Source organism: Parus major, chromosome 27 (assembly GCF_001522545.3).
Source record: "Parus major isolate Abel chromosome 27, Parus_major1.1, whole genome shotgun sequence".
NCBI classification, from domain to species: Eukaryota; Metazoa; Chordata; class Aves; order Passeriformes; family Paridae; genus Parus; species Parus major.
In genome coordinates, this window is record NC_031796.1 from 137,390 (window position 1) to 165,276 (window position 27,887).

Genomic DNA, 27,887 nt, shown 5'->3' on the forward strand with positions numbered 1-27,887 from the left:
CTCTGAAGAAGCAAGATGTGCTGCTCCTGATTTTAATTGTATTTTGTCATCTCTTTTCAAGGTGGATCATTTGGACAAAAATGGGCAGTGTGCCCTGGTCCACGCTGCTCTCAGGGGACACTTGGAGGTGGCAAAGTTTTTGATCCAGTGCGACTGGAGCATGGCCGGGCAGCAGCAGGGAGTGTTCAAGAAGAGCCACGCAATCCAGCAGGCCCTGATTGCTGCTGCCAGCATGGGCTACACTGAGGTAGGACCTACTCTGCCTCTGCAGGGAGGGAAACCAAGGCTTGGCCCTTTCCTGCCCACTCACCAAAGAACGTCTGGAGGTGGAATCCAGAGTACTCCTGACCTGCTCTTCCTCCCTGTCCTGTCCCAGTGTTTACAGATCCCTTGGCAAACCCTGTGGTCTGGGCAGGCATCCAGGAGAGGAAGTGTAACATGCCTTTAAGATGTCAGAATAAACTTCTGGAATAAACTTCTAAGCAGGGATAAGATGGCTGGACACTTGTTGCCGACACTGCTCCTCCATCATGGGTGGGGAGTGTGAGAACATGTAACTTTGGACTGTGTGTCAGGAGAGAGAAGAGACAGAGAGCTTCCTCCTGCCATCCTGATAAAGATTTATGATGGGGAAAATGACATATAGAATAATTTAGGTTGGAAAAGACCATTAAGGTCATTGAGTCCAACCGTTAACCCTGTGCCAACCCACCACTGCCATTAGTCCCCTCCACAGAGCTCCAGCAACTTCTGGCAGCCCTGTTCCTTCTTCTTTCCTTGAGAATGAGTTTATTTCCTACCAAATACCTCCTCTCAGCCTCACATCCTCCAAGAGTTACATCCACTGCACACACCAGGTCATCTCCAACAGAACAGACACAGTTACAGGGAACTGACTCTACCAAATCTCATTATGTGCTATCATATCAAGACTCTTGGATGGTTTTTTTGCTTGTACAGGGAAGCATGTTCAGTGATTAATCTCAGGAAGAATATTCCCTTGATCTCAGGGTGCCAGGCAGAGACTGTTCCCTTCCCTCTGTATATTCCAAAGCAGCTCATGTGATGGTGTCTGCAGTCCCTGTATAACACATTTGAGTTCATGATCTGACACATCTTTTTGTTTTAGATCGTTTCCTACCTGCTCGATCTTCCAGAAAAAGATGAAGAGGAGGTAGAGAGAGCACAGATCAACAGCTTTGACAGTCTTTGGGGAGAGACAGGTGATTTCTGTAGAAGCTGTAGCTTCCCTTCCCTTCCCATCCCATGTCCTGGGTAGCTCTGACATTCCCAGCCTGCCTGTTTCCATCTCTGTTGTCCCACACCTCTGCCTTCAAAAATGCCAAAAGCTGGACTAACCAGACATCCAGGAGTTTCTCAATCAGAGAGGGGTTTCTAAGTAACTGGGACTATTGGGAATGTGGATTTGTGATTGACAAATCACACACAAACTGGGAAGCCATCTCAAAGGAATATGCACTTACACACTAAAATTAGTAGTAGGTAAGATGGGAAAACGTGTAAAAATGAGCCAACCACCAAACTGAGAAGCCTTTTGTGCACATGAAACAAGTCAGTAAGTTCATATGAAACTCAAGACTGTCTTTCACATAACTATTTCTATTACTATTTTCTCAAAAGTAAATAGAGAGTTTAAATAAATTTGGAAAGAAATGCAGGTTTCCACCTAAAAATAACAATTTGCTCTGAAATTTGCATATTGGCTTGTCTGGGTTTTGACTCTTGTTGCTCATATCTCATCTTCCACAGAGGAGAGCTGAGTGCCTGGCTCGATGATATCAGCCTGATATCATCCAAATGGCAGTGCCAAGTGACATCATGAGTTTAGGAATTGCTGACAGCACACTATAGCCAACTCCAGATGGAGTATTTCCCCCGGGACAAAACTAACATCAGAACCCACCAGAAAAGTGTCTGAGTCACTTATGCTATCTCCATCGGAGGTGGAGGTGCAGAGAACATCTCTATCAAACTGTTTGTCTTGCTGCCAGGCCATGAAACAGATACTCTTGCTGGATAGGAGCAGTTTAATGATTCCTTCTCCAGGTAAAGTTGTTTTTTCTACAAGAAAACACAGCAGCAGAAGCAGAATACGCTGTTGCAAGTCCCTGGTGTAGGAGGCCATAATTTGACATTGCTCACTGACGGAGATGGGCACATCCACACTTGAACCCAATCTCAGGCTGTGTTTGAGCTGTTTTGAGAAACACAGCAGTTGTTGTGTGGTGTTTATGCCAAGACTTGGTTATTGCATGGTGAGTAGTCCTTCTGGCACTGCATCCTCATGGAAAAGCTGCAAAATGTACAAAAACCCCTGTTTACCAGTGCAAGATCCTGGTTGCTGCTCCTTGGCTGGGCTCCGTGAACTTGCCTTGGTTGTGCTGGGCCATGGGAGCTCTCCAGCAGACAGTAGAACTTCAAACTAGCCCATTTTCATCCTCCTTAGTTCCTCCTGGAGGAACAAGGTCTGGCTGCTCAATAGCAGAGGAGCTTCCCTTGAGCTGGAGCTGCAAAGGACAGGCTGGAGCCGTGTACCCACCAGTTCCTTGGACCCTGAGGAAAGCAGAAAGATGTGTCACTGCAGCAGAAGGGATTGCAAGAGAAAGTGGGGAAATTGTGAATCAAATTATCCTGTTCAGTAAAGTCTTCTCCAAAGAACATTTCCTAACAAACACCAGACACCAGGAGTGATTTATGTTTTCATTGTTGCAAACATAAGTAATTTTGATGTAAAATACCTCAAATTAACCTGCAGCATTGCAAGTGGAGGCAGGTTTAGAAGTAGAACCCAGCAGTCCTGCATGCCCATCCTTCTGCCTCCTTCTATATTTGTAGCTTACATTTAAAACCCACATGGATCTGATTATAGATTTTGCAGAATGTTCTGCTTGTGGCAGCAAAGTGATTTTTCTTTTAACTCTTGTTGTCTCTCAACCCCAAGAGAAGAAAATTCAGCCATAATATGGAAGAGAATTGAGAATTAATTAAATCCCCCCAACATTAACAGTGTTGCAGTTGGAAACCCATCAACACCTTGTAATCAGCCAACCCACAGAAATGTACTGCAAAGAAAAAACAAGCGACATCAGTCAGAAATAGACTCCCACCTTCTGCTCCAACTCCTACCAGAAGCAGCAGAGCGTGGAGCCAGTGGAGCTGTGTTGAAGTGCACAGAAAGTTAGGGAGAGGGAGGAACCAGAAAGTCTAAAATTAATGCTGAAATAAGTCACTGGCAGGTCCTGAACTTGGAACTATTTTCAGATTGAATATGTGTTCTCTAACTCAACCACACCTCTGAGTTAACAGAGCACATTTTGTCAGAGAAGGAACTCTCAGATGTTGCTTCTACCCACCTGTAATATCATGAGCATATGAAAATGAGAGATATTTTTGGGTTTGCACAAAGACCCTGGCTGGTAGGATCAGCCCTGGCCAGAAACAAAGCCCAGAAATATTGTTTTTCTTGGAAAACAGGTGAACAAATCCATCCTATTTTGCTTTCCAGTTGCTTCCCTGGTTTCAAAGATCTACAGACTAAAGTGGGATATGGAAAATAGAAGTCATTTATCTGGATCTCATTGCTCTGTGCTTGTTTGGACAAAAGAAAGCCGCTAATGTGCCTGACATCAGTGGCTGGCAGGGTCTGTCAGTACCTCCTGCTTGATCCCGCACTTGCTCCCTTGTAGTCATGGTGGGCTGAGGCAATGACAGGTTGCAGAAGGTCTTGTCAAGTACCTGAAGACCTGTATTTTCTCTGGATATTGTCCCCCTACTCAGATACATTTGGCCTCACAGCCCATGGCTTTGGCAGTGGGGAAAAGAGTAACAGATTCATGACTGCATTTCTTTGCAGCTAAACCTGAACTTCAGTCACATTTGAACCTCAGACACCCCTTGAACCTCAGTCACAAATGCCTTTAGATTATTTTATACTTATTGGGGTTCTCATCCCATTTCAGTGTGACTTGCAGAAAACCATCTGATTGTCTCAAACAGCCTTATTCCATGACATTATGTAAACTTTTCATGGAAGAGTTGACCTTTGAGGGAACTAAAATGACAAGAGTTGAAAGTGTACCAATCCAGCCCATTTTCTTTGTTCATTTTGCCTGCCATGAGACAGGTTTGGCATTTCAGGCCCCATCACTTTGGTATCCAGCAGAAAGACCCATTTCCGGATAGGGGAACACTCCACTGAGCACGTGGCTGTTCCCCTGACTGCTTTCCTCTCTCGTGTAGCTCTGACGGCGGCGGCGGGGCGCGGGAAGCTGGAGGTGTGCAGGCTGCTCCTGGAGCAGGGAGCCGCAGTGGCGCAGCCCAACCGTCGCGGAGTTGTCCCGCTCTTCAGCGCCGTCAGACAGGGCCACTGGCAGGTCAGTGGGGTCCTCACACCCTGGGGTGGCTGGAGATGGTGGGTCAGGCCATCCCTTCTGTCTTGCTGGAATAGGCGTGGAGAAAACAAGCCCCTGCTCTTTTGGGGAATGGCCAGAGCAAAAAGAAGTGTTACTGATGCTTCTATCACCCCAAGTTCTGGCTGGCTACAGACAGCTTTGCTTAAGTCCCTTGTTATCATAGAATCAGGGAATGGTTTGGGTTGGAAGACATCTTAAGAGACCATCAAATTCCATCCCCCTGCCATGGGCAGGGATACCTTCCACTATCCCAGATTTCTCCCATCCAGAGTGGCCTTGAACAGTTCCAGGGATGGGGCAGCCACAGCTTCTCTGGTTATCTCACTGTTTGAGAAGCAAATGGGATTCTCATGACTAAAAAAACCATTTTTCCTGTCCTTATTTATATATATATATATTTATATGTCCCTTCCTTTTCATAATCCTTAATAATCCATTCAGCAATCCCAGAGAGCACCTTGCCTGGAGGGGTGGGAGTTTTTAGAATGTGGGGTCTGCTCTGCTCTTCCTTGGCTCTGGCATCTTCTTAGCTGTGTCTGCACGTGTAATCTGAGTCCTGGCATTGTGTGTTGCAGATCGTGGATCTCCTGCTCACGCACGGGGCTGACGTGAACATGGCAGACAAGCAGGGCCGCACACCGCTGATGATGGCCGCGTCCGAGGGACACCTGGGCACAGTGGAGTTTCTGCTTGCACAAGGTTAGAGCTCGTGTTGGGGACCAGCTGTGGTACATCCCACCACACCAGCTCCGGCTCAGCTGGAGTTTGTGATATCAGGGTGTGGATTGTAAGCCCACAGCTGGGAGAGCACCATGTCCAGCTCATTGGACAGCAAGGCTGGAATAGTCATAGCCTTAATCTTGGCTGTCTGTTTTGTTGTCTGCTTGGTGCTCTTAGACTCAAAACCACCCATCTGAGTTAGCAAATAACCACAGGTCCTTTGAGCAGTGGGTTAAGAATGTGCCCTTGAACCACACTGAAAAATTTTCCCGTTAGACAGAAATGAACACAGGATGTGGCTGAACTGTCGGCACCGCTGCAGAAGGGCAGCAAGGCAAGGCTGGGGACACGTGGTGATGCTTCCATTTTTAGCTCTCTTATTGTTGCCCACATTTTTGACACCAGCACCAGCAGGATGGTAAGGCCCCAGAACAGGCAAGGATTTGGTAAACGTGCTGAAAATAAATCAGAATTATTTTGAAGATAAGCCTCCTCTGCACCCACAGCCTCCTCTGTGCTCAGTCATTTCAGTGATGACTCTCCTTCAGTGACAGTTGCTCAGCCAGCAGGAACATGGGCCAGTTTTGCTCATTCCTGCTGTACCTGATTGAGATGAGATACAACAATTTGCTGCTGGTGAGAACACCATCAGTTCTTATTGCTGCAGTTCCTTAGAGACTTCTTTGCCTTTTATTTTGGACAAATAGCCAATGTTGGTTTGGTTGGGTATTTAATTTATTTTATTTTTTTAGAAAAAGCATTTAATTTTTGTGGTTTTATTTGATATTTTTATCCCAGGAAAGATCCCTCTTTGGGAAGGGATATTTTCTTCATCTTGTAACTGCCTGTGTCTGACCTTTTAGCCAAAAAGTGAGACACTTGAATATTTTACGTAATAGTTGTTAAGAACATTTTTTCAATTTAAATTGACAAGTTTCTCATTGCCCATCTGTCTGTCCTGAGCCACAGCCAGTGGGATCCTTGCTGCTCAGTGCTGTAACCTGCACAGGGATGTGACAAAGATCAGTTTGAGCTTCTTAGGAATTGATTAAATTAATTTTTTTCTGGTCTTCTGTAATTTTTAAATCTCAAATTAGCACTCTCCATCTTTGAGATGAAACATGGCCCCTTTTGAAGCTTGACTAATAAAACTGTGTTAAAAAGCTTAAAATAAGGGTTTGGGTTTTTTTCCCAGACCTGTGAGCTGTACATGCTGCTTGAGACTAACTCGTTCAGAGGAGGCTGAAAATACCAGATAATCTGATCTGGGCAGTGAGATCGCCAGCAAATGCACCTAATGTTTCTCTGGCTCTTTGGATACTGAGAGCAAAAAAAGTCAAAAATAAGAAAATTTTTACCTTAAAAGGTCCATTCTCTAAATAGCTTAATAAACTCCACTGCATACACTGTAGCACATGGTCCTAAAAAGTTAACTGAAGCCTGAGCAGAGTACAGTGATATATGGTGCATTTAATTAAAATGGAATTGACAATTCTGTTCAATGTTTGATTAAAACCAAAGTGTGTGAATCACAAGCCATAAGCATTAGTTGATGTGTTGCAAAGCAAATCTCATTTGACTGTACTTGATTAACACAGTCACTGTTTGTAAACACATTTTATTAGCAAAGTTGCAGTCAGCAATCTATTTGAAACTCAGAATTTTGGAGTTACCTGTGGCTTAACACCCAAAAATAATGGGTGTGTGAACAGAGAATTAAACTTCCTGGTAATAGCTCTTCCAAAGCTGGTATTTTCACAGATCTGCGTGACACAAAGCAAAATAATTCCTCATGCTCATTCCATTTGGCAGCAGTTTGATTCTGAATCTCATTTTCCTGTAAAAATCAATCCCTTGATGTTTTTCTACCTGAGCATCATGCCTTGGTGGGGTCACCCTGCTTGGGCACTGCAGCTTTGGCTGCATCCTCTGTTCAGAACACATCCCACATCCTGGCCACTCCCTGCAGCTTTTTGGTGCTCCAAATGTCAATCTTTTCTTTTTGACTTGAGCTGGCTCATAGTGCCTTCTGGATAATTAAATCACCAGACTAGATGGAACAAGAATTTTTTTATGATTAGAGTGGTGAGGCCCTGGCACAGACTGCCCAGAGAAGCTGTGACTGTTTCATCCCTGGCAATGTCCAAGGCCAGGTTGGACAGGGCTTGGAGCACCCTGGTGTAGTGGAAGGTGTTCCTTCCCATGGCAGGAGGTGGGACTGGATGGTGTTTAAAGTCCATTTCAACCCAAGCCATTCCATAAAAAACTCTTGAAGTCAATTTTTTTTTAGGGAGGGTGCAGCCCAGCCCTTCCCAGAAGCAAACTGGGCTTACCCAGATTAAATCCTTCCTGCTGGAGGATAGATCAGTCCCATGAGATCACCTTAAGCCACTTGCCCTCAAAACCTTTTGTTTGTTTTCCTGTCTGACTGCCTCAATGCTAAATAGGTCAGAGAGGCCTGAAGGATGAAGGATGCCTTTGGAGTCAAGCAGAGGCTGTATTGGGAGCCAGAGCTGCCTCTGGAGCTGAGTGTTTCCACGGAGGTTATGCCCAGCCTGCCTTCAAGCCAGCCTCTTGGCATTACTGTTGTTTGCTTGCTTAGACCTTCAGCTGGCACTGCTGCTGGAGTCTGTCCATGTCACCCTGTGGTATGAAGCATCTCTTCCACTGGATGGGAAATGAGTGGGAAGTTTGAAGAATGACATGGCTTTCCAGGCTTCCCTCTTATTGCAGGAGCTTTCTCACCTGCTCCAGAAGAGTTAAGAGGGCAAACACAAGAGAAGATGTTGATGCTTTGAATGCAAGAAAGTAGCTGGTTCGAGTAAGCAGGAATGAAATGAGGCTTCATCCTGAGCAAAATTTGGGCTTGGGTCAGCTCAGGATCATCTAGAGGGGCTTTCCCACAGCTTCAGAATGTGAAGGTTCCTGGGTGCAGTGTGGGCAATGTGAGAAAAGGCTGACAGGGTGTTGAGGTGCTGGAGTGTGTCCAAAGAAGAGAACAGAGGTGGGGAAGGGTCTGGAGCACAGTTAGGGGCTGAGGGAGCTGGGAAGGGGGCTCAGCCTGGAGAAAAGGAGGCTTAGCGGGGACATTGTGGCTCTGCACAAATCCCTGGCAGGAGGGGGCAGCCAGATGGAGGTCAGACTCTGCTCCCAAAGAACAAGGGACTAGAGGAAAGAGTCTCAAGTTGCTCTAGGGGAGCTTTAGGGGAGAGATAATTATTTCACTGAAAGGGTTGTTCGGCCCTGACAGAGGCTGCTGAGGGCAGTTGTGGAGTCCCCATCCCTGGAGGGATTTAAAGGATTTAAAGACATGGCACTTGGAGACACGGTTAGTGGAGGGCTTGGCAGTGCTGAGGGAGCAGTTGGATTCAATGATAGTCTTTTCCAACCTAGATGAGTCTGTGATTCTACATTGTCATCCCTGAGCCTGTGTCTCGCAGCCCGTGTCCCACCTTGGCATTCCTGATTGCCTGAGATGCTGTTTGCCTCCTCCCCCACTGACATTCCACACTGTGTTGAGAGCTCTGACTGGAGGTTTCTGAACACACCTGCAGCAAACATTTCTGTGCTATACTCCCTCACAAATAGGTTGTGCCAGCAGGGAGAACTTAGTCTGCTCTCAGCTAAGCAACCTGTGTAGACCAGGGATGTGTCAGCTGGGATGAACAGGAACCTTTAGGAAATTCATGTCACTCCCACATTTGGTGGACATTCTAGAGGCAGGGAATCTCATGCTGGGAGGCTTAGAGTTTGCCTCCAGGAGAAGAGCACTGCAGCATCAATTCATCCCAGCTGCTGGAAGGAGCATCCCGCAGGTAGCTGCAGCTCCTCGGAGGAGCAAAGCTGATACAGAGCCAGAGCCATCGCTCTGCCATGGCAACAGGAGTTTTCTTCATGCCATGAAGAGGAGTGTTCACTTAAAGCTGCTGTTCAGCTCTCATATCCATATCCATATGCCTTGTGGAGCAGTACTGACCCGTTGGTATGGCAGCGCCGTTTCCTCGTCCAAGAAAACGTCAAGTCCCCCTCTCCTTGGCTTACGGTTGGCAGTAGTGTATCCCACAGTGTTGTATTTATACTGGGTAATGTTCAGGGAGAGGTACTGCTGGAAATTGTGTACTTTTGGGTAAAGGGGACGGAAGTGAAGAAGGGAAAATACATGCTTTTTTAGGAGAACTGAGCTGAATTGACTTAATTCCCCATGGTGACCCGCCAAAACAGCAAAATGGTCTTCATCTCTGACTCACACAGGCTGGAATCTTGTCGGATTAAGTAAAAAAAAAAGTAGTTAAAAAGACGATCTCAGATGAGGGAAGTCAAATCCACCGTGCTGCTCAGATGTTTGCCAGGAAAGCCCTCAGAGGTATGTGAGAAAAAGTTTGCAGCTTGGTGTGAATAAACTCATTTGCTTCCACAGTTCCCATCAGTGTATTTGAAGTTGCCACAGAGATGGGATCTGTGGTGGGAGAAATGTTAATAAAGGAATTAATAATTATGTACAGAGTTCTCTGAAAACAAGCTGTCATTGCTGAGCAGAGGGTTTGTGGTAAACAGTGTTAAACAAGGGAGAGCTCTGAAGTGAACTGCTGCTTGTTCTTTCAGGTGCCTCCATTTCTCTGATGGACAAAGAGGGCTTGACAGCCCTGAGCTGGGCCTGCCTGAAGGGCCACCTGCCCGTGGTGCGTTCCCTGGTGGAGAACGGAGCTGCCACGGACCATGCAGACAAGAATGGCCGCACTCCACTGGACCTGGCAGCGTTCTACGGCGATGCTGAGGTGGTGAGTGGCCTGTGGTGCACCCAGAGAAATGGGTAGTTGGTGTAAAAGCCATAAAATCATACAGTTCCGCTTGATGTAGCAATAAACACATGGAGTCCTGGCCCTCCGTATGGGAAGGTGCTTCCACAGAAGCTGATCAGGAAATCCCAGAAGAGCTTGAGTTGGAAGGGAACTTAAGGACTGACTCATTCCACCCTGTGACATGGGCAGGGACACTTTCCAGTATCCCAGATTGCTCCAAGCACTTTCCAACTTGGCCTTGGACACTTCAAGGAATGGGGCAACCACAGCTTCTCTGGGCACCCTGTGTCAGGGCCTCACTGCCATTGCAGGAAGGATTTCTTCCTAATATCCAGTCAAAACCTACTTTTTTTCAATTTAAAGCCATTCTCCCTTGTTCTGTCATTCCAGGCCCTTGTCTAAAGTCCCTCCAACCTTAGAGCCCCTTTAGGCAGACTGAACAATCCCAATTCTCCCAGCCTCCTTAACAGAGGCGCTCTAGCCTTTGGAGCATCTCCATGACCTTCTTTGGACTTGCTCCAACAGGTTGATGTCCTTCCTGTGCTTGGGATCCCAGAGCTGGACACAGCCCTCCAGTCCCACCAAAGACCAGAATGGAGTAGAGGGACAGAATCCCTTCCCTTGACCTGCTACCCACAGTGTACCCTCAGACCCCGTGGAGGTGCTTTTAGCCCAGACAGTGGAGAAGAACAAGCTTCTGCCGATCCTACATTCCCAACAGTGTAGGGGGTCTCACCCAGGAGCAGAACTGACTATTTGCATTCTCATTGCAGGTTCAGTTCCTGGTGGACCATGGGGCCATGATCGAGCACGTTGACTACAGTGGGATGCGGCCCCTCGACAGAGCAGTGGGCTGCCGCAACACCTCAGTTGTCGTCACCCTCCTGAAGAAAGGAGCAAAGATAGGTAGGAGCAGGGGGACACTGCCATTGGTTCTGTGCTCAGGCAGGACTCGAGCAGTGGGGCTGGCATCCTAAAAAATACAAGTATAACCCAGAGGCAGCCTCAGCCCCAGCCACTGCTTCACACTCTGAAGCAGATGGCAAGTCAGGACTACTTGGTCCTCTTTAGTAAAATGGGGAGTTTATTTTTTTTTCCTGTCATATTACTTAGCTAAAGTTAATCAATAAACAATTGTTTCTTTGGCAAGGTCTTTCCTCTGGTAATGCTTTTTCTATCTTTAATAGTCTGAGTTGCCAAGTGTACTCTGTCCATGCCTCGCTGTGAGCTGCTGCGTTCACTTGCTCTGTGTATGCTTCCAGACCTCAGTGTACCTGCACTGCACCACACAGCTGCTCACGTTACGTTTTCCTGTGAAAGGGGATTTTGCTGGTGCATTGGCTTCCTCGCTGCCTGCCTCTCACGGCTGCTTTTTTCCTTTCTTTTTTTTTTTTTTTTTTTTTTTTCACCTTCATCCATTTTTTTCCCCCTCTCTCCTACAACTTCTTGTTTTCTCCTTTCTTTGAAGGTTGTCAGACGTTACCGAGTCGCCCACGAGGTATATCTCATTGCTGTCAGCATCAGCTTCGATCTGATAGCTTTGTCAGCCTTGCTTTCTCCTGTTTGATTTAGCCTGCATGCGTTCCCAACACCTCTAATCTTTTAATTTACCTCACCTTCAAATAATTTTTTTAATGACTGTTGCAGAGAATAACTTGAACTCAAAAACTAACCTCCTTCCTCCAAAACGTACTGAATCTACTTATAGAATATTGTTTGACTTATTCTTCACCCACACTAATAAGCTGTCCTCAAATTTTTGCCACCCCTTCCCTCCCAGTAGACACGAGCTGGGTCTGCAGGGTGGCCCCTGTGCAGAGCCAGTGTCCCCAGCCCAATGACACCTTTGGCACCAGTAGCACTTTTATACAACCTTTCCTTTGTAATTTTTTCTGCCTTAAGGGATTTTCTACTCTAGTCTTTCACATCTTGTGAAGCTGGAAATCACAATCCACTTAACCACAAACCACCTATCAACAGTGAAACTGAAGATTCCCTAGTAGACTTCCATAGATTTGAATTTAGAAATGCTTTTATGTAACTACTCTGATTTTTCCTTTAACTACAGTTTGTTTCCCCCATCCCAGCCTGTTCCACATTCAGCACTGCCCTCTTGTGGAAATGGCTCCATCCTTTCCCAGACCATTGGGATTATCCTTAATGACTGCAAAGGAAAACCATTACAATGGGGATTATGCTAATTTAAGTGTCAGAGGAATTGTCAGCTCGATCCTTTGGAGCACTCTGCCCTTTGACCATGCCAAGTTGTTCTCTCCAGCAGAAATTCCCACCCCAGGGTATTTTTTTCCGCCCAGCTTCCTACCACCCTTACATTGTATGAGTTCTTTACCCATCATGCATCCTGTACACTACAGGTCCAGCAACTTGGGCAATGGCAACCTCCAAACCAGACATCATGATCATCCTGTTGAGCAAGCTGATGGAGGAGGGAGACATGTTTTATAAGGTGAGATGGGTGGGTTTGGAACATGGAACAGATGCAGCTTGCAGCATCACTTGGTGTGAAGTTTTGGCTGTGTTCGGTCAGTGCTTGGTCCTCCCCGGCCTAAATGGTTCTGTGATTCTAATGCTGGTGCCTTAACCCATGGCATGTAAAAGCTCCTGCTCACAGAGGTCCTTGTGTTCTAAACCATTTGGTTTTGGTTAGTGGGGTTAGAAGAGGGGATTGATTCCCCAAACCTGCAACAAAGCTGAAACAAAGCCAAATTACTCTGGATTTGAGCCAGCACTTCATTTCCTCATTGAAAACAGCAGGACCTAAGTGTTTGCTGGGAGTGCTTCTGCCACTGCATCAGGTCTGGCAGCCTTGTCATTACCTAGTGGGCTCACTGTTGGGGGAACGCGGCAACAGGATAGAATATCCCAGAAAGACTCCTGGAATAAACTTCTTGCAGTGAAAAGAGATTGTGAGGACACAGCTGGCTTTGTCATGTCCTTTAGCCCATGGGAGACATTCCACTGTTACAGTTAGGGAGTCTTTTTTTTTTTTCTTTCTGTTTGTTTTAAGCCAATCTTTAAAACCTGGGGATTTACACACACTTACAAAATGTGAAGTACAACAATGATTCACTGTGAGGCTCTAAGGGTGAAGCAAAAAATACACAAAGCTGGCATTGTAATAGGAGTTACCTGCCAGAGAAACATGATACAGCTGAGAAACCTGAGTCTACAAGTTTTTAAAACTCACTATTTGTAGCTGCAAAATTTTTATGTCTGGGTCATGAGGAACTGTGTGTGTCCTAGATCCCATCCTGCCCTCATTCTCTCACCCTGCCTGTCAGCTGTCCCCCTTCAGGTTACACATCGTCCCATCCCAAAATTAGTTGCCAAAAATAGCAGAGATGAGACACCTTTGAATGTGACTGCTGTATGCCAATAATTATAAACGGAACCCAGTTAAAAGACTCAGATGTAGAGTTTTAAACATTTGACGTCCAGGGAGGTGAATCTCATCCTGTTTGTCCAAGTTCAGAGCCAGGGCAGTGCCGTAACATTAATCTTTGCTATTGCCCTCTGAGCCCCAGAGCTCTACCCAAAGTCCCACAATTTGTGTTCCTTACCCTCCTGGATGTCTATTAAGCTTTGGGTGGAGGGTGTTTTCCAGGAATGGGTAACTGATCACCCAGCTCAAAAGACCATCGAGCCAAGAGCCAGATGGAGTTGTATCGAGTTAACACCATTTCTCCATGTTTCCTGCTGTAATGTGACAGCTCTGTATGAAGTGGGAGATCTCAACTTGTGCAAGGCATCTGCCTTTCCAGCTCAGATGTTCCCTTGATCAAATGTTCTGCCCTTCCTTTCTAGGAGAGAGCTAAGTAGTGAGGTTTCATTTCCTTAGACACTTAAAACATTGGTGGGGCTGATGAGTGAATTCTCTGCCGGGAAGTAAACCCAACCCAAGGATGAGTTTTGACATATTTTCCTTTTAACAGAAAGGTAAAGTGAAAGAGGCTGCCCAGCGTTACCAGTATGCTCTGAAAAAATTCCCCAGAGAAGGGTTTGGAGAAGACCTGAAAACCTTCCGTGAGCTGAAGGTGTCGCTGCTTCTCAACCTCTCCCGGTGTCGACGGAAAATGAATGTAAGTGTCCCCTCTTTTCATGGCCTTAAGCACAATGCCACAGCTTGGTGCCTCTGCAGAGACATGTCCACCCCAATCGTGCTTTAGCTTCTCAGATCTCTCTGTAACCTGGTTGTCCTTCACAGAGCACTGATATTTCTTAATTCCAAAGCAGTAGTGATTTAGTATGCATTTCAGATGATTAAAAATTCATTGCTATGTTTATAGCTCTTTGAATTTTTTATTACTCCCTTTTGATGATGATGTTCACATCATCGCATGGGGGTGGAGACATTTTCCAGATTTCTGGGGCAACAGTGAGGAGGAGCCAGGAGATGTGCTTCTCTGAATACTAATTAATTTCAAATGAAGGAGCATATGCTTAGGGGGTTAGGTTAGCACTTCCCCAGGGCAGTGACTCATCCAGAAACACCTCCACAAGACTCCCTCTCGTCCCAGAACTTCCAGATCCCTGTCACTCTCCCCACTACAATCTGGCAGCATCCAGCAATCAGCTCGTGCAGATAGATGCCTGTTCTGCCAGCCTTCCCTGGTTTGGAGTGCAGGGGCTTTCACTTCTGAAAACTGAAGTCTGCATAAACTCAAAAAGTGACATCGCTGAGGTCGTGAGTCAGCAAAAGTTACACTTTTGGAGGGGAAGGAGCTTTTGGGACGCTTTCACTTCTTTTTCTATGAGGAAGAAAGATTGAAAACCAGGGGAATAATATCTTAATGCTGGTGAACAAACACAGTTTGGAGAAAAAGTGTGAACCTTCTCTTTAAATCAGACAGTTCACAACTAATCAGCTCCATCCCTTGTACTGTGCTTTAAGGACAAGATTTTTGGTTTATCATTGACCGGGGAATGCCAGGTTTTGTGATAGAAAATTTCAGAAGGTTGTATTTGCTCTTGCAGGTTTTGCACCTGTAGATGAGACCGTATAGGTACCTGTCTCATGACTGCATTCCCAATTCAGTTTGTTGGACAGTAACTCCTCAGTAACTGCTACTGCAGGTACAAACAGAAGTTTAAGCTTCCCCAGGCAGGGCATGCCCAAAGCAAGGGTTGGCTTCACAAGTTTTTGAACAAATCAGGAGCAGCACTATTCACTCCTTTCTCCCAGAGCTGCTCAGGTCATAGCCCAGTGCAGCAATCCAAAGCAGTGTTTGGTTGCAAAATGGAATCCTCTCCACTAGGAGGAATTCTCCTTCACAAGTGCTGAGCTTCAGCTGAGCTTAGTGGGACACAAAGCATTCAGGAAAAGACAAGGGAGGGTGGTGACAGGGTCTAAACCAGAGCTGATAATCTCTCATGGCACTGCCCCTGGAAAGTACCCAGAACAGTCCCATCCCACACTGTCACCTTCTCCCTGCTCTCAAGCTATCCCCCCAGGTGAGCTGTCATGAACAAGTGAGGAACAGTGGTATTGACAGGAGACCTTTGCCAGGCAGGTCCTGTTGGCAGCTAATGTAACTCTGTCCTTCACAGGCAGTTTTCTTCAGCCCCTTGAAGAATGTCAGTGTGTTCAGGGAAGCAGAAGGGCATGGGAAAGGTTTCCTATTGCTTTCAACTATGGAAAAAAATTGTTCATGAGATAACGTTCCAGCCTCTGCAAGTCCATATGTTTCCTCAAGACTGTAGGTTGTTAGAGAGAGATTTACATGCACTTGTTGGGGACACAATGAGATTTGCTGGCCTCTGTGGGTGATGACAGCAACTTGCGTTAACCACGCCCGAGTCTTTGGAAATGCCTTCATAGCTCCCTGTCTGTAAATGACATTGAATCCATGTGAAATACTCCAATACCATTAAGTTTTCCATGAAATACAAAAAAAAAAAAAATCCATACTAAGTTGTTTTTATTCCCATGCTGTATGTATTTTTATTTATAAATTTATTCAGTTACTTACCTGCACACCTATTCAAATGACAGGATTTTGGAATGGCAGAAGAATTTGCCACTAAAGCACTGGAGCTGAAACCGAAATCTTACGAAGCTTACTATGCAAGAGCAAGGGCCAAACGCAGCAGCAGGTGAGGAGGGACAGAAAGAAGGGTGTGAGGGGCCAGGCTCTGCAAGCTTGTCATATCAAGTGTGGGTACCCACTCTGCAAAGCCAGGCAAACCCGCGGGAGGTAATGGACACGGAACATTCATTAATGAGGTCACAAACTTCCTGAACTCCAAAGTAATGCCCTCCCTCATTTGGTGATTTCTGAGTCCAAATGTTTTGAGAGGTTTGTCTCAGTGGAACTTTGCCTGGACTTTTATAACACTGTGCACCAAAGTGGGGTGTTCTTTTTCAAAGTACACTTAGTTTGACCACAACTTGGACTCAAAGCAGAATATGACTCTGGCCTTTGTTGTGTAAGAGGGAAGGCACATTCATCACAGTGGTCTCCTCTAGCCTTAAAATCTGTGCATCTCTATCCTGCATCTGTCCAGCAGATGCTGCTTACCAGCTGAGCAGTGGCTGCAGGCAGGCACTGTCCAAGGAGCCTCCAGACAGGATTTGTGCCCAGGGCACTACAACCAGCTCCTGGAGAGCTACCTGTTCACCTACCTCCCTGAAGGCTAAGAGATGTGAGATTAGATCCATTTGCCATTCCTAATGAGCATCAGGGCTCCTTGGGAATTCTTCTTCACAAGGAGTGGGCACCCTGCCACTGCATCTCTTTAATTTGCAGCTAGAATATCTCACATTGAAGTGCAGGTATGTGAGCCCCTCTGTGCAAACATCCCAGCAGATACCACCACTGTGTGACATTCCTTGCTGGAGGAAAGGTGGAGCTGGGCCCCTGGCCCAGCTGGTGCAGGTCCAGCAGGTGGAAGGTGAAGCCATAACTTTCTGTTCCACAGAGGAGGAGCCGAAGTGTACACACACCTCATGCCTTCCCTTTAATGGTCTCCTCTCCATTGTTCCCAAAACATTAAGAGGAATCTTAAGACCTATGTTCCTCTCCAGATGATACCAGTCTCCCACATATCAGTGTCCTTTTCTCCTCGGGTCTCTCCAACAGAAACTCTCACCACTTGGGCTTCGCTTCTCCCTGTCCCAGTCTATGCCCAGCAACACCCTGAAGTCACACTGGTAGAGAAGGAGGCCTTTCCTTATTCCACCTGATCTTTGATGGCTTGTACAAAAGATTAAGCCAGTGTTGGGAGGTGCTGGGGGGAGAATCACAGATGGGGACTTTTTCCCCCATCTGGGTGGGTTTTCCCAGATCACAGTCATGTTCAAACACATCGTTTTGCTCCAGAGTGAACAGTGTCCCTATTAATGAAAACTCCCTTCCTAAAGCCCCAGCTCCCTGTTACACCTCCTAGACTGGCCTTTCCCTCACAAAGGCTTCCCTGGGCTCACAGCCTCTGGCACATTGCTTGATTGCTTCATTCCAAAGAAGTTGGCCAAATCCACTGCACAACTGGAGAGACAAGCCTTGCCCAGAGCACTGACCTGTGGGAGCCCCTGAGCTCTGAAGCCAGGCCTGACGCTGTGTGGTCTTGGCATCAGGCAGAAGTTAAATTTTCAATGGTGTAAGTGGCTGTAGCTCTGTCAGAGCTTGTTTACAGCAGAGGTGAGCTGGGTTTGCAGTGATCAATGTGTTGGTGTCCCCTTCGCTAAAACAGAGGTAAAGCTCATGGTGATGCTGGAGGGAGTAATTAATTAGCCCCTAACGTAAGCTGCAGAGGCAGGCATGTTTGCTATTGTGGGTTGTGCCATCTCAGGACTCTGTTCCCTTTTTTCTCCAGAATTTTCTCTCTGTTTGGATAACATAAATCCAATGGAGGCCCATAAGGCAGCGTGTGAGAAGTGCAGCAAGCAGTAGCAATCACAAATCTCTCCCTCAGTAACATGCACAAGCCACTTTATTGCCCTGGAATCTCTGAAAACAGCTCCATCCAAATCCAGAGTACTTTCAGATCTCATTTCTGTTCCTTTGTCAAGCAGGCAGTTTTCAGCAGCCCTGGAGGACCTGAATGAGGCCATCAAACTGTGTCCTAACAACCGTGAGATCCAGCGGCTGCTGATGCGGGTGGAGGAGGAGTGCAGGCAGGTGCAGCAGCAGCAGCAGCAGCAACAGCAGCAGCAGCAGCAACAGCAGCAGCAGCAACAGCAGCAGCAGCAGCAACAGCAGCAGCAGCCACCATCACCGCTCCCAGTGGAGCCAGAACCTGAAGCCCAGCATGAAGAGCTGTATACTGTGCAAGATATCTTTGAGGAGGAATACCTTGAGCAGGATGTAGAAAATGTTTCCATTGGCTTGCAGACAGATTCCAGGCCAAACCAAGGGCTGCCCATCATCCAGAGCCCACCCCCATCTCCAGCTCACAGGGATTCAGCCTATATTTCTGGCTCACCTCTCAGCTCTCATCAAGTCTTTGATTTCAGGTCCAACAGCTCTGTGGGTTCACCGACAAGGCAGGGGTACCAGTCCACATCTCCTGCTCTGTCTCCGACACACCAAAACTCACATTACAGACCCAGTCCTCCACACACATCCCCAGCTCACCAGGGCTCCACTTACCGCTTCAGCCCCCCTCCTGTGGGAAGCCAAGGGAAGGAGTATCAGAGCCCGCCACCATCTCCCCTTCGCAGAGGCCCGCAGTACCGCGCCAGTCCCCCCGCGGAGAGCATGAGCGTTTATCGGTCCCAGTCCGGCTCCCCAGTCCGCTACCAGCAGGAACCCAGTGGGGTCACCCAGCTCCCCAGCAGACCCAAGTCTCCGCTATCCAAGATGACGCAGAGATCCTTCCAGATGCCCCAGCTCCCCGTGGCTGTGCCGCAGCCAGGGCTGAGGCTGCAGCCAGCCAAGGCACAGATCGTGAGGAGCAATCAGCCCAGCTCTGCCGTCCATTCCAGTACTGTCATCCCAACAGGTGCATACAGCCAGGTTGCCCACTCGATGGCCAGCAAGTACCAGTCGTCATCGGGGGACATGGGGGTCAGCCAGAGCCGGCTGGTCTACCAGGGCTCCATCGGGGGCATCGTGGGTGACAGCAGGCCCGTGCAGCATGTACAGGCAAGTCTCAGCGCTGGAGCCATCTGTCAGCATGGAGGGCTGGCCAAAGAAGACCTTCCACAGAGACCCTCCTCAGCATACAGAGGGGGGATGAGATACAACCAGACACCTCAGATTGGGCGAAGCCAGTCCGCCTCCTACTATCCAATGTGCCACTCAAAGCTTGACCTGGAGCGTTCTTCCCTCCCCGCCAACCAGCTGGGCTCTCCAGATGTGTCTCATCTCATAAGAAGGCCCATCACAGCCAATCCCAGCGAAATCAAGCCTCACCCACCAACTCCAAGGCCTCTACTCCACTCTCAGAGCGTTGGCCTCCGCTTCTCCCCTTCCAGCAATAGCATCTCTTCCACCTCCAACCTGACTCCCAACTTTCGCCCCTCTGCTTCAATTCAGCAAATGGAGATTCCCCTCAAGCCAGCCTACGACAGATCGTGCGATGAGCTGTCTCCAGTCTCGCCCACACAAGGGGGCTACCCCAGCGAGCCAGCCCGTTCCCGCACCACGCCTTTCATGGGAATCATAGATAAAACTGCTCGGACTCAGCAGTACCCCCATCTCCATCAACAGAACCGGACCTGGGCTGTGTCATCAGTGGACACTGTCATTAGTCCTACATCTCCTGGCAATCTGCCCCAGCCAGAATCCTTTAGCCCACCCTCTTCAATCAGCAACATTGCCTTTTATAACAAAACCAACAATGCACAGAATGGCCATTTGCTAGAGGAAGACTATTACAGCCCCCATGGGATGCTGGCTAATGGGTCCCGGGGAGACCTCCTGGAGAGAGTCACCCAAGCCTCCTCGTACCCCGATGTCAAGGTGGCAAGGACGCTGCCTGTGGCGCAGGCCTACCAGGATAACCTGTACAGGCAGCTCTCCAGGGACTCCAGGCAAGGGCAGACGTCCCCAATCAAACCAAAGAGACCATTTGTGGAGTCTAATGTGTAAAAGACACTTGTTGGAGTGAGACCCTCATGTTTTCAGCACACACTTCCAAGCTTGATTTCCATGCATACTCTTATAATTACTATTATTATTATTATTATTTTTATTTCTCTTTGATAGCTACATGATCAAGTTTCTCCAGTACTTTGTGTGGTGGTCAGACAGCCATGCACGTGCCCCAGCCCTTTTGTTCCCCAGCTGACTGTGAAGCCAACATCAGCCAAGCCAGTATCGTTTGCCCAATTCCAGCAAAGTTACAACCAGGATATCTTAGTCCATGACATGGGGTGGTCCAGAGATAACCCTACACAGCAGGAGGTAACCACATCTTTTTCAAGAGACAATTGCCTTGGATTTAAATTGGTTTCTTTTGTCTCAGTGATTTCTTACTCAACTCTGATGGGAATTCTTAGGGAATTCCACAGGAGCCTTTCCCAAGGATGCATTCACAGGTCCCCATGCCAGCCACGTTGTTTGGCTCTTTGCCCCAAAGAGAGGATTACCCTCAGTGATTTGATTTAACACCAGTAGCTATGCACAGCACCCACAATACCCATCCTGATTCTGCTGGTTTACAGCACTTTCCTTCCTTATTTGACTTGTCATTGGCCAGAAGGGGTGGGGATCAGACGGCACTTTGCTGCTTGCCAAGTATCTACCAGGTACCCTCACACTTACTGCTTTGCTCTGGGGCATTTTACGAGCATTGAGGGATTAAGGTTGGCCCTTTGTTATTTGTTTTAATTAGCCAAGGGAATTGGCCAGGAACCTCTTGTGCATGAACTGGGATTGCACCAACTCCTTCACACTGCTGGCAGACTACACTTCATCCACAGCATTTGCACAGGGCAAGTTAGCGTTGGGGACTTCATCTGGGGGGATTTATCACTTGCAAAGAAGAGCAAAAATATGACTTAAGAAATGGTATTCAAAGAGGAAAATTGCAATTCTTAATTGTTTTTCTACATTTTTTTTAGGGTGAGGATATAGAACATGGCATGATGGTCCCAAAAGAGGAAGGGTCCTTCTGCAGTCCCAGCCCTGCAGCATCCCTTCCCTGTTCAGTCCTGCCAGGGAGCAGGGGCTGTAGCAAGGGCTATGCTTCTCTAAGATCCTCTGTTCCCAAAATCCTGGAAAGGGACACCGTGTTCCATATCTGTATATGGTAGAGACCATGTGTTCCTTTTTGAGAAGCTGTAGTTAAGAGAAACCTATTTATAATTTATTTATGTTATCTATTTCAGGAAATTTCCCAGTTTGGGTTGGGTTTTTTCTATTATTTTCAGTTTTGTAATCAAATGCAAGTCTCATCAAAACAACATGAAAAGCAGGGGCCGGTTCCAAAATCCTTTTTATAGAATTTTCAATAATTTTTCAATTATTTGCTGAAAATTTCTTTCGAGATGGGGGGAATAATTTCCTTTACTGATTCCTTTATTCCTGGTGGGTTTGTAATTTGCCTTTTCTGTTCTGAGGGTGAAGGGTGGGATGACGGGAGGGAGAGCGATAATGCTGTAGCTTGTTTTAAAGCAAACTAGTGCCTGTTGCCCAATGCCAAACCTCACTCATATCAACTCATGGGAGCGATTCAGTGCTGAGCAGGGGAGCGTTACCTCCAAAGGGCTACTGTGAATCGATTGCAAGACTTCTTGAACCAAATCACAAGCTCCAACCTCTGCTGGTGTGAGTGAGCACATCCCAGCACCACATCACTGCAGCTGCACCCATTCACACCAGCTCAGTACAGGGTCCAGAACTCTAAGCAAACCCTGGCTTTGATGGGGCTTTTTTTTTCCCCCGTCTGTGGCTCAGCACATCTCATTGCTATTTCGTTGCCTAATTTGCTCAGAGAAAGCTGGGACATGCACACCTTGGGCCAGGGGACGCTTGTGTCTTATAGACACATGGAAAGCATTTGGAAGGCGGGGTTCCTCTATGAGTTTTGGCAATTTTGGGGCTTTCTTGGGCCATCTGGTCTTTGTCAAAGCAAATTTGGATTGAGGTTGGTGTTTTCTTCCTTGAGGTGCAACCCCGTGCTGACTTTTTGCTTTATCCCAGGGCTCTGTAAAAAGGGGGCTGGCTGGGACCCCTTCGATGGGGCAGGTACCCCGTGAGGACACTCAGCTCTGTGCGCGGTTTCTCTCCTTGCACATGGGGTGTGATGGTTTTCTTTCTTCCTCTCATTTTTGAAATAACATGCTCTGTATTGTAAGGAATAACCGATTTCTCCTCCGCATCCCACACGCCCATAGCTGGGAGACATATCCTGGGTCTGGAGCAGCATCAGTCACTTTGCTTAGTGCTTCCCATCCTCCAGTTTCTGCCTGAGTGAGTGGCTTCCTACCTTTAGTTGCTTCTTTGAAAGGAACAAGTAACCCAGTTCAGCCCTGTCCCTGTTGTATCTGGCCGAGTGAGACACGCTGTGACCGCGGGTGGATCCTCGCCACTGCCACACCAACAGGGTGGTCCAGGAGCATTGACAGGAGAACTGCTCGTGCTCTGCTTTCGCCACTCACTGCCTTCTGCTCCCAGTCCTGTCCTTCAAAACATCCCCTACAGCACTCCTGTGTGTAACTTTTCAGTTTCTGAAGATGTTTTAAGGGACAAAGAAAACAGCTCACGCTTTTAGCACAACCATGAAGCTGAAGAAGGCTTGAAACACTGCGGCATGCAGGTTTTTTCACAATTCCACGTGTTACATTTTCCACAGATTCTTGCACTAATGATTTTCCATCTGTTCTTTCTGTAAATGGCTGCACTTTACTGTTTGAATTTGTTACTATGATAAATATTGGATATTTAAGCGTGAGTAGTGTCTTAATTAGAAAAATAGCAAAACAGCTCATGTCTCTTAGTGTATTTTTCAAAAAAAAAAGAAGAGAAAAGAAACGAAGCAATGAATCACAACATTTATAGCACAAGAACTGACTCCTGTATATAAGCATCAACAAATTGAGTAATTTTTGAATACTAAATTATTTGCAGTGGTTTTAAAGCACTTTCCCGGCAATTCTCTTATGGACAGTCGAGGCAAGATAGCTGCTGTGGTCACCAGGTGGGTGAGAAGCACATTTCTTCCTGGAAAAGCTGTTCTTGCTCAGTCTCTTATGTCTTCTAAGTCACAATTTAATCTTTGCATGAGGAGAAAAAGAGGTCATTCTGTGTTGTGCTAGCATGGCCCTGTTGTGCTTGGGGGGAGCACGAGATCAGATCTCACCCTGAGGGCCCTTCATCCTCTCCTCTTAGATGTAGGTCTGACAACCACAGGCCACATTGTGGGATCACACTCAGTTTCAGACATTGAGCTGTCCTGTATGTCTGTGTTACATATTTAATTACTTTTTGAGTAAGTAAGATGCAGGACAGTGCTGCCAGCTGGTGTCACTCCCAGCTGCAGTGGTACCACGGGCAAGCCCCATCTTCGAGCAAGTAGGATTTTGGGTCCACCGAGCAAAGCAGGTTCTTGATATTGAAACTCCGGTTTTCATTCTTGGGGTGCATGGGGAAGGCAATGCCAAAAGTGATGGTGAAGCTGACCTCTTCTTTAGCCAACCTTCCCACCAGGTGTCTCTCATCCTCACCTGTGGCTGCTCCGAGACCCAGGTGTGCCGCCGCAGAGCTGGAATCTTCTCTCCCAGCATCAGGTGTGGGTGTCTGTCCCATCCCTCAGTGGGGGTTCATTGGCTCTTGCTTTTCTCCCAGGTCCAGGAGGATGCTGTGGCCCAGGGGAGGGGACACTAACATGGTGGGGGACTCTGCAGTGTCCCCCCCAGCCAGGCTGGGAGTGGCATCAGAGAGCTTTGGACATAGTCTTGAGTGGGCATCAAAGTGCTTAGGAAGGAGAGTTTTACAAAGACAGATCCTTTGAGATCCATCTCCAAAGGATGCACTGCCTGAGCTGCTTTCTCTGTGTCACTGTTTGGGAGGACTGTGACAGCTCCAGCAACCTGAGATGTGTTTCTGTCCATCTGTCTGTCCGCTGTGGCACCAGTGCCCAGCTGTATCAGTCCAAGCACTGAACTTTCTGGTTATTTTTCTTTAACCTAGCTGTGAAGAAAACTGTGTGGCTGGTGTGAACATGTGAGCATGCGTATGCCAAACACCAGAGTCATGCTGGGATGAGGTCTGGAACCAGAGTGGGTAGTAAACTGGGAGCGATTCAGTCTCCTTTACAAATGTTGCAGTATATTCAGGGCTACCCAGGAGAAGTCTAGCTAAAACCGAAGTGCCAGCTCTGCCTTATCTAGAGAACCAAGCAAGCCAGCGTGCCTGCTCATCCTCCGCCTTCCTTGCCTGCGGGGGTCAAAGTGAGCTGCCACGAGCTCCTTGGTGGTTGTACTTTGCTGTAGTCTTGGGAATTCAAGGTAACTCTTCTGGGTTATCAGTGTTTACCCAAGGGCTTAGGGAAAGAGCTGCTGTACCTGCTGGGACCTCTGCAAATCAATGCCTTCACTCCATGCTGGCTGCACTGTGCAGGCTGCTGGGTGGTGTGTTGGACACAAAGCACAACGGTTGAAAGTGAATCTGCTTTCTTTTCAGCTTTGTGTGAATAATTGCTGGATTTTCATTCAATCACTCTTTTTTCTAATATAAACCACTAAGGGCTCAATTCTTTAGCAAGATGCGTTCGTGTCCAACTCTTGACTATACAGCTGGATCTCACCACAGCTGGTACAGGCCGACCCGAGAGATCACAGCGAGCATGGCCATCACAGGGAAAGGCAACAGACACCCAACCTGCCAGCTGTGTCCTTCCTCCTGCTCATGTTCTAGCTGTCGCGGTACTGGGGAGTCAGCAGATGGGTCCCATCTGATGGGATCACATCCCTGGTTGTGAAAACAGAGGGCTGCTTTGCCAGAAGACTTCATCCCTTTGCGTGATGCTGTCCAGAGACAGCAGTGGGGAGGCAAGTCAGGGTCGGAATGGGTAGGTGGGAAAGCCTTGTGCACATAGAGCTGGGTCCCCACAGGTCTGCCTCCCTGGGCACTGCTCAGCCAGCCACTGAGAGCAGCACTGTGTGCTACATCGAGCTACACCGATAACCAGAGACTCCGTGGACTCTGCCAGTACTGCCGGGCTCATCCCTGTCCAGCCTTTTCTTTGCCATAGTGTTGCATTCAGCGTTCCATCTCCTTTCTGTCTTCACATCCAAGAGGATCTGAGTTGGGTACAAACACGTCCACTACACCTGCCTTGTGCTTTGTACAACTCCCTGGTTGCCGTCCTCTGAGACACTTGCTGGGAAGATCTTTAAGACACTCCAATTTTCCTTTAGCTTTTCTATAATTCTGATGTAAAGGACTCCTCTCTGTACAGTATATTATCCAATGCATGTTCTATTCTCTCTGATATATTGAACACCACACAGTTGTGATATTGTGCAGTGGGAAGAGCAGCCCCTGCCAACAGCAGAGGCCTTTGCCTCTCATCTCTAAGGAAAAAACATATTTTTTCCTTTGCTGTATTTGCTTGAGCAGAGTTTTCTTGTCTGTACATGTGAGCTGTGAGATAGATGTGAAAAGTTCAAAAGAATGCATTCCCCCCCGCCAATGTATACAGATTGTAATCTGTACAATGAAAACTGTATGTATGAAAAAATGTACTTATTTATAAATGGTTAACACTTGGAAATGGTGTCTGGTCTGCTGTTTTTCCCACACTGGGGTCAGTGAAGGAGTATTCTGATGCTTCTTGGTGTGGAAATAATGGTGTGAGGGTTGGGTCTCACAGTGACTGCATAGGGGTGGGGACAGGGACCTGGGAACCACCAGGAGCAGGAGGCGACAGAGTCAGCACTACTGCTGCCACCAGCAAAAGGCATTTAATAACAAGAGTGGCTAATAATTATAACACCCAGTGCATGGCCAGACCCTGGAGATGTCCCCATGGGGGTCCCTCACACAACCACCAAGGTCTGCAGTGCTGGAAAGGACAATCCCATCCCTAATACCCACCCTCCCTCCCTGGCCCCTCAGGCAGTTCCTCTCCCAGCTGCCTTCAGCATGTGGGAACTCGAGGGTACCCCAAAACTGATCTGGGAGGCAGAGTCAGGAGGAGGACAGGGTTAGCTGCAAACATTTATTAGGTTGGGAGCATCCACTGAGCAAACACATCAAGCATGGGGAGAAAACACTTCAGACATGAAGCTACTGAACCTGCATGGGCTTAGGGTCACTCCAAATCCCCAGGGAGCCCTTTAGGGGAGTGTCCCTGACATTTGGCAATGCTGGAGGGTCAGGGGCTACCAGTGAGTGGGACTTCCCAGTGGTGGCAAACATCCCCTCTGCCCACCAGCACTGGGAACAGGCTGTAGGTTTTGGCTGCCCACAGTGCAGAAATCTCTGCTCCCACTCCATCCCTAGAGACTCCTCTTTGTGCCCGTGCCAGCACTGCCATTCCCACAGGGCTGGGACGAGTTCAGGGGCCACCAGGGGATGGACAGGGCAGAGCTTAGGATGATGAAGGCCAAGCGAGGCCAAGTCCAGTGGGAAGCATTGCACCAAGCATGTCCTTCCCCAGCTGTCCTCGTAACCCTGGGCTGGGCAGATATGCAAACCACCAGGGACAGGGTGCACAGGAACATTTCAGACATCACAAGGAGCCTGTGCTGGAGACCAGGAGCTGGGGATGTCACTGGCTGCCACCACCAGGGCTCTCTCCTTCTGTCAGGGTCTTGAAGTCCATGGACAGGGCCAGCTCCTCTGCCAGCGGTGGGCGCTTCCACTCCTCCCGTGTCAGCACGTAGCCCACCACTAGCCCAAAGGCCACCAGCAGCACCCCCAGGGTGTTGGCAAGGATGCCCTCAGGCACAAAGTGGCTGTAGGAATCACTGAGGGGATGGAGAGAGATACTCAAGCCTTATGGGATGGGTGGTCTGTCCCTGTCCTGGCTGGGACCCTCTCCTCATCCTCATCCTTCTGGCACACACCATGGGAAAGGTCCCTTTCCCCAAATCAGAGCAAGAGTGGAGTGTTGGTGTTTTGCTCACTTTTGGGAGACACTTGGTGACAGCAGATGAAACTGGTGGCACAGTCCTGTACTGGGGCTATAGGCAGCCCAGTGCCCTCCCTGCTAGAGGGAAGTTGCTCCTGGGATGCCCCATAGCCCTGTCAGTGCTGGGGCTGGGGTGACCCCAGTGTACAGCTGGAGTCATCACTGTGTCCGCCAGCTGCAAGAGCAGAGGCCTCAGGAACATTAGTGTCCTGAGTGGTTCTGCAAACACCTGGACACAGGGGAGTGGCACTGGGAATTTTATCCACATTCCCAAAGAAAGCTGTTGCAGGTTCTAGCCCCTTGTTAAACATCATCTGGTAAGTGATTCAGCAGCAGCAGAAATTAAGGCCTCAAGGAGAGATTAAAGAGCCGCAGACTGAGCAGGGACAGGGGCATCCCTCTGCTGGAGGTCTGGGGTGCCACCCCCTCACCCCAGTTCAGTCACCCACCTGAGTTTGAAGAGGAGCATCTCAGTAATGCCCAGCAAGCAGGAGGTGATGGAGAGGATGAAGAGGGTGATGCCAAAGAAGATGTGCTGGGGCTTGTACCACCCTCTCAGCAAGAAGGACGCACCAGGGAACAGAAAGAAGCTGCAGCCCAGGAACCACTGTGAGGACACAGGGATGTCACAGGTGCTGCAGAGTCCCTTCCCTCCCAGAGGGCCAGGGGCTCCCCACGCCTTACCTGCAGGAGGTAGAGCACGAAGGTGGCCATCCCACACCAGGAGTGCAGGCTGTACATGTCAGGGATGCCCTTAGTCTGGTGTGACTCAAAGACAGCGATGATGCCTGCGGAGAAGAGTCCATCACCACCAGGGCTACATCCCATCCCATCCCATCCCATCCCATCCCATCCCATCCCATCCCATCCCATCCCATCCCATCCCATCCCA

General features: G+C 48.1%; 2 protein-coding genes across 10 annotated transcripts in view; one reads left to right on the forward strand and one right to left on the reverse strand.

Annotated features, from left to right (window-relative positions):
• Window positions 1–25,633, forward strand: part of TANC2 (tetratricopeptide repeat, ankyrin repeat and coiled-coil containing 2) — a 155,439-nt gene extending 129,806 nt beyond the window's left edge. For 8 of the 9 annotated variants that reach the window (XM_015651339.2, XM_033520027.1, XM_015651334.3 and 5 more), the window contains 11 exons: window positions 62–247; window positions 1,130–1,223; window positions 4,261–4,394; window positions 5,009–5,132; window positions 9,756–9,931; window positions 10,726–10,858; window positions 11,421–11,450; window positions 12,328–12,419; window positions 13,906–14,052; window positions 15,966–16,066; window positions 17,985–25,633. In XM_015651339.2, the coding sequence (XP_015506825.1) occupies window positions 62–247; window positions 1,130–1,223; window positions 4,261–4,394; window positions 5,009–5,132; window positions 9,756–9,931; window positions 10,726–10,858; window positions 11,421–11,450; window positions 12,328–12,419; window positions 13,906–14,052; window positions 15,966–16,066; window positions 17,985–20,004 (3,237 nt within the window). In that variant the 3' untranslated portion in view covers window positions 20,005–25,633. The remainder of the gene's footprint in view (window positions 1–61; window positions 248–1,129; window positions 1,224–4,260; window positions 4,395–5,008; window positions 5,133–9,755; window positions 9,932–10,725; window positions 10,859–11,420; window positions 11,451–12,327; window positions 12,420–13,905; window positions 14,053–15,965; window positions 16,067–17,984) is intronic. The other variant, XM_015651338.2, reaches the window with a different exon arrangement.
• Window positions 25,634–26,066: 433 nt separating this feature from the next.
• Window positions 26,067–27,887, reverse strand: part of LOC107215238 (cytochrome b561) — a 4,714-nt gene continuing 2,893 nt past the window's right edge. The window contains exons 5-7 of the mRNA XM_015651255.2: window positions 27,680–27,783; window positions 27,445–27,602; window positions 26,067–26,831 (exon numbers count right to left, since the gene is read on the reverse strand). Coding sequence (XP_015506741.1) covers window positions 26,633–26,831; window positions 27,445–27,602; window positions 27,680–27,783 — 461 coding nt within the window. The 3' untranslated portion in view covers window positions 26,067–26,632. The remainder of the gene's footprint in view (window positions 26,832–27,444; window positions 27,603–27,679; window positions 27,784–27,887) is intronic.